The sequence below is a fragment of the Schistocerca serialis genome, chromosome 7 (assembly GCF_023864345.2).
Source record: "Schistocerca serialis cubense isolate TAMUIC-IGC-003099 chromosome 7, iqSchSeri2.2, whole genome shotgun sequence".
Lineage (NCBI taxonomy): Eukaryota > Metazoa > Arthropoda > Insecta > Orthoptera > Acrididae > Schistocerca > Schistocerca serialis.
This window is the reverse complement of record NC_064644.1, coordinates 54,806,087-54,817,188: the sequence shown is the minus strand read 5'-3', so window position 1 is coordinate 54,817,188 and position 11,102 is coordinate 54,806,087. Positions and strand designations below refer to the sequence as shown.

The window sequence follows — 11,102 nt, the reverse complement described above, 5'->3', positions numbered from 1 at the left end:
GCAGCGTGGAGGGTAAAAATATTAGAGGGAGACCAAGAGATGAATACACAATGCAGATTCAGAAGGATGTAGGTTGTAGTAGGTACTGGGAGGTGAAGAAGCTTGCACAGGATAGAGTAGCATGGAGAGCTGCATCAAACCAGTCTCAGGACTGAAGACCACAACTTCAATGTGTCAGCACTTTGACACCATCAACGTTCGTGGCACCTCGTTTGAGGGCAAGTAATTATCTTCTGAACAGCCACCTGCTTTGACTATCATATATTTAGCATACTGAGGTGTTTATGTGATTTTTTTTTTTTACATTATGGTATTCAAAATGGCCGCTGAAATTCAATTGAAAATGCCCTGTGTCTCGAAAACAATCGTGGAGTAACATGCACGTCATTTCTTACAACATTGTGGAGTTTGGGAAAGTAAGGCTTTAACTCGGCAATATAGGCAGTCGAATGTTCAGAGCAGCGATGCCTCACGCAGCCAGTGGTCTGGACGTCGAACGGTCGGCGTCCACCACCGCCCGCCGAGCTGACACTTGATGCTGGCGTCGACAACTCTCCGGATGGACCAGTCGGTCGCAGGACGGGCGCGGCGCACTGGCAGTGGCTGGCGCGCGTGGTGGGGGGAAGCGGCGAGTGGTGGGGGAAGCGGTCTACGCCGGGACTCGGCCGGCCGGCCTGCGTCGGGCTGCCAGTCTGGCGGCGGTAGTCGTCGCGGGCAGAGGGCAGCAGAGAGCGGCGCCCGCGCTGCGTCCCGGCGCCGACGCCACGTGATACGTGATGCGCTCGGTATGACGCGCGCCGCGCTAGCTGTGGCGTGCCTCGCGCTCCTCGCTCACGGTGAGTCGGCCCCCACCCTGCGACCTCCCTCACTCTCCAGTAGCACTCATTCTACTCCGTGTGTTCAGACATTGCAGCGCACTGGATTAACTGAAAAGGGTCAGCAACACGATTCGTCGCTGACTTCTCTAATCATCTCGAGATCATCACTGGTAGCCCTGGTCGTTGTAGCTGCAAGGGTACGCGAAACTCGAATGTCAGATCGCACTGTTTTAATATCCGTGAGGTCCAACTCCGTACGTTGTAAACCTTGCACCCACAGACGACTTTCGTTTGAACACCAGATGCACTGGGTTTACTCCCTGATCAAATTTCTAGAATTAACCAATCGCCTGAGTCTCTTGAATAACGCATAACATAGTTCCCCAAATCTGACAATGAGCTAATGTTGTTCCCGCATTATTCCTGTATGTATCGAAAATGAAAGAAATTTTAATTTTGTACGTAATTCATGTGACATGAGTACCCATAATTCTAACATATGAAACCTTTCGACGGCTGCCATTACATTTACATAATTTAAAATAACTTCCCACACAACGAATCATGCGGTGAACAAAATTCAAGCTTCAAATATCGACAGGCATTTCGATTTCTAGCTGTATCTATTTTTGTAGCAAAAATCCTGTAAATTAAAATGTATACGTTGTATCTTTCCCATGCTTACCAAAGGCGTAGCTGCAGTTACAATTTTGGCAAGTCACCTCTTAACACGGATGACGTCACTTTTAACTGCTGGTCAAGAAGATCAACGAAAATTACTTGAAGTACGAAAATTCTGAATAGTATTTTGAAGAAATTCTTAGATGAATAGCCTAAAACTAGCACTTTTCTCACACAACGATTTATATCATCGTGGTACTTAAACAGGTTTTATGGAGTACTCGCGTCATTGTTTATTAGATAGTAAGGCACTTTGTCTGTTGTCATATTACTCTCCCAATTTTATTAGAGAGTACTTAAAGAGGTAGAACCATCACTCTCAGTACATAACTAGTAATAATTCCATACTATTCTGCCCTATTTCGTCATCACGATTTACAAAAAATGCATACGAGCGATACGGCTCTGTATATTAGTCTGAATTTTACGACTATCAGTGTTCTACAAATCACTGCGTGTGCAATAATTTAACATCTGTTAATCACACACACACACACACACACAAACATACACACACATACACAAAAGACGAGTCTCTGCGAAATCCCTGATTGGCAATCGCATCATCATAGTAGCCCCAGTTTGTCGTTGAGAATCAGTTTTTTTTTCGCATTTGATTAATATACACTCATTTTGAAGGTTTGAACCGCAGTGATAGAAAAGGACATACACATTGGATGAGCGATACAAGCGATTATCGTGTCGTATAAATGAGTTAACCACGCCTCTGTAGCCAACACCGAGAGATAAGCGATTCGTGGAGAGCTCCACCATTAATTTTGTGATATGAAAATCAGCTGTGGGATGGTACTTTTTATCACTCGAGTTGCACCTTTCCAAAAACAAGGGTTGAATGCCAATAAATGCTATTATATGAAACCTCTGGTCGTGTAGACTGTCACAAGAGGTTGAGTGATTTGTTGATTGTATTCCGTTCTGTGCATGGCAATATTTTTAGTACTTAGCATCAGAATGACAGTAGATATCAGCGGAAGTTTCGGTTTTACGTCCATTCGGTTGGCGCTCGACATCATATACGTAAGCTGCAAGTAGTGCTTAGCTGACACGAAGGAAATACAGTTCAATAGCTGAGAAAAAGAAAGACCGGAATAACATAAAATATTAGAAAAATGTTATTTCATGACCATACTCGTGACGATCATGATGATTACATAATCCTTTCTGTATTCTATTTCTGAGCTGATCACTTGTTGAAGAACATACAGGATAAAAACATAGCTGCAGTGAATCATTACTTATGTTACTAAAATGAATATTTTCCCTTCGTTTCCACTTGTTCGTACGGCACAAATTCTTCTACACCCTCCTATTTGAGTTCCGTATCACACGCGAGTTTGGTGACACGATTACTCAAAGTGTCTCACACAGAGAGGACATGTGACATTCTAGGCGGTGATGAGTGTGTAGGACTGCGACGTAGTCTCGGTACACTTACAGTCATTTTACGGAAGGAGTAAGCTGAATACTGGCGCCTTGTTTCGCTTACTTCCTGTACTTTTTAACAACAACACAAACATTAAGTTCTTCTAGCATTGGCTAGTCGCAATAATAATACAGAATTATGCGCTTGACGTAAGCTATAACTTTACACTTGATTTGAGCTGTGTGTCGTTTCTAATATAGCGGACCCTCCGTGAGTTTGTTTGCTGTATTGGATGGTTTGTGGTTGACATTGATATATTCTTCGTTATCCTAATATACTCCCGACTGTAACGAACATTGCCCATCTATCCTGCTGCCAAGTTTCCTTTGCCATCAGACACCTGTGTTCGTCAGTCCATCGCACTATTTCGCTGAACATGTCTCAAGTGTCGATAAATGGAAACGACTTCCTAGATGAAAGCAACAAAAAATTATACATTTAAATTTACATCCCTTAAGATACCTTACTGTGTTGTGTAGGACACTATCATTTCATTCTTCTCCCAGATAGTGAATGTCAGTATCTACGTTTCTCAAGCTCCCGTCTGAGTTCATATTTCCCTGATTTTCCCACCATTGTAACTTGTGAGGTACATGTTTGAGGTAGTAGCATATTACTGATTTTATTTGTACACACGTTTTCGGAATTTTAGTAGTAAACCTCTCTATGATGGACGCCGCCTCGTTAATAGCGTCTGCCACTGAACCATACTGAGTCTCTACGTGACGGTCCCGCCCAAATGTTTCTCACCTTCTTCTTAAGATCCCTCCGTTAACTCAATGGAGGGCGTAGTAATATTGCCCAGTTTTGTTCAAATGGCTCTGAGCTCTATGGGACTTAATATCTGAGGTCAACAGTCCCCTAGAACTCGGAACTACTCAAACTTAACTAACCTGAAGGACAGCACACACATTCATGCCCGAGGCAGGATTCGATCCTGCGTCCGTAGCAGCAGCGCGGTTCCGGACAGAAGCGCCTAGAACCGCTCGGCCACAAAGCCAGTTTTGTTAGAAAACCGGTTTCGAATATTGCACAGCAGTAAATCGCGAGATCATTGTCGCGAAAATAACTATAACAATTTCTCGTACTTATCTGTTGCACTTTCGTTTAGAGTATACAGATCTCTTACAATCGTGTCTCAGAAATTGTTCGATGAGCACTGCCTAACTGAAAAGGGCACGTAATCGCTGGAGCGCTGCTCTTCTTTAGAACGCCACTATCCCCTCTACTAATCCTACATCGGAAGAGCCCCAGGCTGACGAAAAACTTTCAAGAACCGTTCGAATAAGGAACTTGATAACCTCCTTCTTTCCCGGTTGTGTTGTGTTTTTTTAGGACTCTTTCCTGCGAACCACAGTGTGTCACCTGCCCATCTTTCAATTAATTTTTTATACGTAGTTGCTCAGTTTTAAGTCGCTCTAGGCCCATAACACAATATATTTTACCGTTGTGACTGACTGCTCCCAAGGATTGTTCAACAGTCGTGTCCTTTAACAAAAGTGGACCTTAAAATAGTTGTTATTTCCAGATACAATAACATTTATATTGTTAGAAAATATTGAACACATTTTTGTGATTGTATGTGGCAGCAGAACACTTTTCGACAGCTACACCAAAGACGGTTGCGTCCACGCGAAATAAATGAAGTAACCCTTGTAATGTATCTCTCTTTCATTTTATACTCATTACAATACATTTGATTACATATATTTGCTCAGATTATGAACTTAATGATCTTAGTTTGGACGTTTGACATCACTTTCGTTTAGTGACAGGCCTAAACAACAATTTGCAGTTTATGTCATCGAGTTAAAAGAACCCGTCAACGTCGTATCGTTTTCAGTGACGTTACACAGTGCAAGTACTCCAAATACACACTAGTTAAGACTCTCACAATTGCAAATAAGTTGTGTCGACAGCATTAAAGTCTCTCCATTCAGGAGAAAGTTTACGTATTGTTGTCTAGCCCCGGTAGACTCTGAAGCACCAAGATCGAATCTCATTGGTGCTTATGATACCACCTGTCTCTAGTAGCAATTTTATAGAGTGAAGGAAAATCTATCCATTTTCTTCGGTAACGCCTTTATCTTGATCCCATACTATCAGTTATTCAATGGCAGATACGGAACCCTGGTCAAAGTTTTTATCGAACACCTGTTTAATACATTTACGTAATAGTGTGTCAGGGATTCATTGTAACCATTCATTCAAAAAGATAACAATTTAGTTTCCCTCTGCATCTCCTTTATTACACATTCCTTTGGACCATACAGATCTCCTACAAATATAACTTCAGCTCTCTAACATCGTGTGGTAATGTGACCACGTTTGCCTTTATCTGGTGAGCTGACAAGTATTCTGCACGCTTCTAGACAATATCACTGATTTCTGAAGATGAAATTACTGGATCAAAATTACTGAAAGGAAAGGAAATAGGTTTCAGTTATTATACCAATCCGGCGTCGTATTAATAGGACAATATTTGAATACAAAGTAACTTACTTTCCTTGCCCTTCTCACACGATATTCAGCAAACCGGAAAGTAAATCACGTCCACAGGAGAAAGTTCTTGACATGACATTTATAAACACAGGCTAAAAAATTTTCTCTCCAAATTGACTGTGGCAGTGGCTGTAGCTGGTAGTATGGCGGTAGCAATGGCTGCAGGGAGATACTACGTTGCGGTCATTGTTGCATGATCCAACAGTGTAAAGCAGCTGGGTGCTGATCAGTTAAGGTAAATTCGGGGATGATTGCGCTGAAAGCCATTTCTTTCGCCCTTTCGTCCCATTTCGAGGGCATGCTCTGTCTCCAGTGAACTCGTACGAGGCGAGATGGCGCAGTGGTTAGCACACTGAACTCGCTTTGAGGGGGACGATATACAAATCCGCGTCCAGCCATCCGGATTTAGGTTTTCCTTGATTCTCCTAAGTTCCAGGCAAATGCCGAGGTGGTTCCTTTGGAAGGACACGCTCGATTTCTTTTCCCTTCCTTTAAAAGTTCCGAGCTTGTACTCGGTCTCTAACGACATTGATGTCGACGGGACGATAAACCTTAATCTGCATTTCTTCCTTCCTTCTAATGACGTCGTCATCTATGTGACGATAAACTGTAATGTGCGTTCTTCCTGCTTACTTTTGTGTTGAAGTGGTAAAAACATTCTGCACCATTAATTAAAGGTTGGCTTATGACATACTTCAATTACTACACGTATTGCTGCTCAACTCCTATAATATGTTCTAGGCGCGCAGTCCGGAACCGCACGACTGCTACGGTCGCACGTTCGAATCCTGCCTCGGGCATGGATGTGTGTGATGTCCTTAGGTTAGTTAGGTTTACGTAGTTCTAAGTTCTAGGGGACTGATGACCACAGCTATTAAGTCCCATAGTGCTCAGAGCCATTTGAACTATTTTTTTGCACCTATAACATGTAGAAAAATTTGAAATTATTTTTCGCACGGAAAATAGCAAAGACCTCACTAAATTGCAGTTTTATTTCTTTGGCGTGTTTCCTATTCAAAATTCTAGAATGATTATATGAGCTGTCACTACAGAAAGAAAACTGATTTCAAAAAGTGCGTATTGCACTTCACAAATGCACTTTACACCGTACACTGATGATGAATATCGAAACTGAAAATTTACAGCAGCTGTTTCCGTAACCTGACGAGTAAGTGCCGTCAAGTGCCTTCTCCTAAATCTGTTTGGAATGATCATCGTTTAGATCCCCATCCCGCTATCATGATTAGCTTTTCCGTGGTTTTCTGAAATCGGCATTAATTTGTGCTGGAGTAACGCCAAATTATTCCACGAAAGCTATCGATGCCGCAGTCGAAATACGGTCTCTAACATTTTACTTCTGAAAGGTGAGAGGACAACTGACGATGTTTAATGTAACCCGTAGTATGTGGTTTCTTTTCTATCATCGTTTCCGAAGAGAGAGCGTTCAGGCCAACCTTAAACATGTATTAAAGTTGGTTAAATTGAACTCTACTGTTCATAACTTACCTTTTGCTATACTCGTACGTATCTAGAAGCACGACTGATAGTCGTACGTTGATTCTTGTATACTCTCACATTTAGTACTCTATGCAGTATCCTACCGGCCAGTAATCTACACCTGCAAGAATATGACTGTCAACAGTGGTTTCTTGAGGCCAAGTAACGCTGCCTTTCAGTGATGCCATCCATGTAGGACAAGTATCCTTTAAATGCGTACTAACTGCAACGAACATTGCCAGTCTCCGGCTGGAAAACTTTTTTAGAATTTCATTATGTTACGTACCATTAACTGAATACTACATAAGCTTTCCATGAGTCACACTGTGGCTTCATCGTATATCTTTCTTATATCTGCACAGTAAGGATTTTGCTCAGTTATGTTACACTTCCTTTCCAGTTCCATTTTGCAAGCAATGTTTTATTTTCTGTACTCCTTACGTAAATAAGGTGTACATAAAACACAATTATTAGCAAAAGGACATAAATTAGGCTTCCTTCGTCACTGTACGAACATGCAGAGAAGAAATGAACCATCAGAAGAAGCGATAAAAGGCATACAGCGTCCAAAATCACTGGCTGGACTACCACGAATGCCGTTTCAGCGACTAACATATTTAGAAATTACTCGTTAGTAACTAAATCGTAAGAAAGGGTATCAATATTATCAACTTGGCAATGCTATTAGGTAACGCATTGTGAACTGTAAGGTAGAATTTCCACCATCACACCATAAATTACTTACTACGTCCATGTACCCGTAATTTATTTTATACTGTCTGAAATATTATTGAAAACTGCTATCACATAACAAAGATCATATTCATCTGAGGTGCAGCTTACATTTACTGCGCATTTCCAAGTGAATAATAAAAAAAGAGATATAAACCTTTACTGCACTTTACTAAGAAAGAAAATAATAACTCCGCACGAGTTTCTCTGGCTATTCTTCTCTAAACACTGATTCGCCAAATGACTTAGAACAGCGAGCGGAGATATTGTTCTGGCTTTTTATGCAAAAATCATTCAGTTCAGGTTCTGCTGAAGATCTTATTCGTTTTGAATACACCTTTTTTATAGAAAAGTTATTAGGAAGAAGTCGCTCACAATTTATGAAACATATCCCACTTGAAGGAAAAGTATTACATGGCGATGTGGCACCTGACAGTTTGCAAGTGCAAATCTATACTAATATCTTTCACTCTGAACAAAGTGAATGTTTAATGACCGGTGTAACATTGATTATAGGATATAAATGACATCTAATGAAAATGGATACAGTGGTTGACGCTACTTCTTCGCTCCCTGCACCATCACCCGTAGCACCCCTGCTTACGAGTAGACGACGTGCTGCCATCCTCGGGGGAGGACAGAAGTAGTATTGAGTGCCATCTTGCAGTAGGCACACCGTGATGGCTCTGCACACGGACAGATTCAGAGACAGCTGGAAGAAACATCTGGTCAGAAAATGACAAACCAATCGATCCCGATGGTATTTTGGGGGCTGGGGGAACAGATGAGGCACCGATCACTGTTTCTGTTTGTGGCTCAGGCAATAGTGGACAAAAGAGGAAAAGATGATTTACGCCTCACCAGCACATTAAATTTGCAATTATCTAAGACTATACACCACAGTGGAATATTAGTGGAATGCAACATTGTACAAGATGTTTATCCTAAGTTCGGAAAAGGTGGCTTTGTCCAAAACAACAAAAGTCGATAACAAACAGTTACAGATGTTATGAAGAAACAGAGCTTGCCAGTCATGCCCGAATCAGTCTTTGCCGAACATTATAAGAGAAACTGAAACTTGCATGTTTGTCGTCTGTTTTGGAGAGCAGTGTGTCCTGCACCTGTACATTGATGCGACGTTGATACAAAAATTTTGTGGTTTATTACGCCTGAGTACTGCAAGGTTTTAGCCAGATTATCAATAATCAGCACAGCAAAGCTGTAACCCAAGGGAAAATCAGCACAGCTCTCCATAGTCAATAAACATGCTCCTTACCTTCACACAATAACAAGGATCTGATACTTCAGTCTAGCTGTTGTGCACGACAGTAACACCATCTCAGCCGGTCGGAGTGGCCTAGAGATTCTAGGCGTTTCTGTCTGGAACCACGCGACCGCTACGGTCGCAGGTTCGAATCCTGCGTCGGGCATGGATGGGTGTGATGTCGTTAGGTTAGTTAGGTTTAAGTAGTTCTACGTTCTAGGGGACTGATGTCCTCAGATGTTAAGTCCCATACTGCTCAGAGCCCTTTTTTAACACCATCACCGTGAGAACAAATGGCTCTGAGCACTATGCGACTTCTGAGGTCATCAGTCGCCTAGAACTTAGAACTAATTAAACCTAACTAACCTAAGGGCATCACACACATCGATGCCCGAGGCAGGATTCGAACCTGCGACCGTAGCGGTCGCCCGGCTCCAGACTGTAGCGCCTAGAACCGCACGGCCACTCCGCCCGGCACAGTGGCAACAAAAAAACTTACACGTACCTCGTAAAACAGGTTATATTTGTTTATAGTGTATCGTATAACCAAGCAAAAGGACGTTTAAAAAATCTTGAAATTTAAGGCTACTGTCCCCAAAACAGATATTTATTTCCTCTGATGGTGAACACAATTCACAACAAGTCGACCAAGGTTAAAGTTGAGGTACCAAATAATGTGGCGGGCTGCATAGGGAAAAGGCAGCAAGTTGTCCTTATCTGGGCAGCTCACGAATTTAATGAGAAAAATTCACATATAAGAAGTCAAATCAGCAACTTAGCCGGTGTGCCAGAACAAGTTAGTAGCAAGCTGCTCAGAATATGGATCTCACTACTGTGGAATGCGCAATTACATTTGCAGAAAATCAGCCGAGGGTACACCTATGAGAACCATTTGGCAGCAGGGAGGTAAATATGCATGAATCCTTATTCTCCCTCCTCAACACTCTACCTTCCTAAAACCCTGCATGGAGGGGATGACTAACTGCTGTTGGCAATGTGATGGACGAGAGTACCCCTTATACCATGAAAACATAGGTCACCATACGAGAAACTTTTCACTCTTGGTGTACAAAATGAACATTAACAAACACGAGGCTGGCATCAGTCAGGAGCAATGTCTCCTCGAATCCAGAATGAGATTTTCACTCTGCAGCGGAGTGTGCGCTGATATGAAACTTCCTGGCAGATTAAAACTGTGTGCCCGACCGAGACTCGAACTCGGGACCTTTGCCTTTCGCGGGCACACAGTTTTAATCTGCCAGGAAGTTTCCTATCAGCGCACACTCCGCTGCAGAGTGAAAATTTCATTCTGGAATCATCCCCCAGGCTGTGGCTAAGCCATGTCTCCGCAGTATCTTTTCTTTCAGGAGTGCTAGTTCTGCAAGGTTCGCAGGAGAGCTTCTGTAAAGTTTGGAAGGTAGGAGACGAGATACTGGCAGAAGTAAAACTGTGAGGACCGGGCGTGAGTCGTGCTTCGGTAGCTCAGATGTTAGAGCACTTGCCCGCTAAAGGCAAAGGTCCCGAGTTCGAGTCTCGGTCGGGCACACAGTTTTAATCTGCCAGGAAGTTCCTCCTCGATTGATCAACTTCTTTGCGCCAAACACGGTGGTGGGGGTGCCACATTTGGTAGGATACATCAAAATATTTGGAGGAAAAGTAACGAACTCTCTCACACTGGCCTAGGGGCACTGCGTCGTCACGTCCTTTGATGTTCATGCAGAAAAGGCAAAAACGTCATGTTACAGTATCCTCCGGGGATCACAGTGATCCTCTGCCGTCAGAGAAGCCAGATGCTGGCTGTGTGCACTAAAGCACGGAGTAGGCTGCAGCCCCGCTTCCACGAAAGGTGTCCATCTCCGTGCGGAGGCTCGTCTCTGCTAATGGGATCCACTGACTGTTCTTACTTGACAAACAGGATCCTGGGACCACACCGAGAGTGCGTCTTCTCAGTGTGAAGAGCACAAAGGTTGCTTCCCTAGCAGATATAAATCCAGTATAAAATAACCACAAAATAGTGACAAAAAAAAAAAAACAGTGCTGCTTACCTATATATGACGGCAATGTCACAAGACATACGTCTACTATGTGCCACTTTACGCTAGACCCGATAAGAAGAAGTTCAGTGCTTGCTAGAAAGTCGCAGTAGACTTTGGTCTTCAGTGTA

At 42.8% G+C, this 11,102-nt stretch overlaps 1 protein-coding gene across 1 annotated transcript in view; it reads left to right on the top strand.

The window, feature by feature from the left end:
- Positions 1–692: 692 nt before the first annotated feature.
- Positions 693–11,102, top strand: part of LOC126412714 (carbonic anhydrase-related protein 10-like) — a 437,817-nt gene continuing 427,407 nt past the window's right edge. The window contains exon 1 of the mRNA XM_050082432.1: positions 693–836. Within this exon, the coding sequence (XP_049938389.1) occupies positions 788–836 (49 nt within the window). The 5' untranslated portion in view covers positions 693–787. The remainder of the gene's footprint in view (positions 837–11,102) is intronic.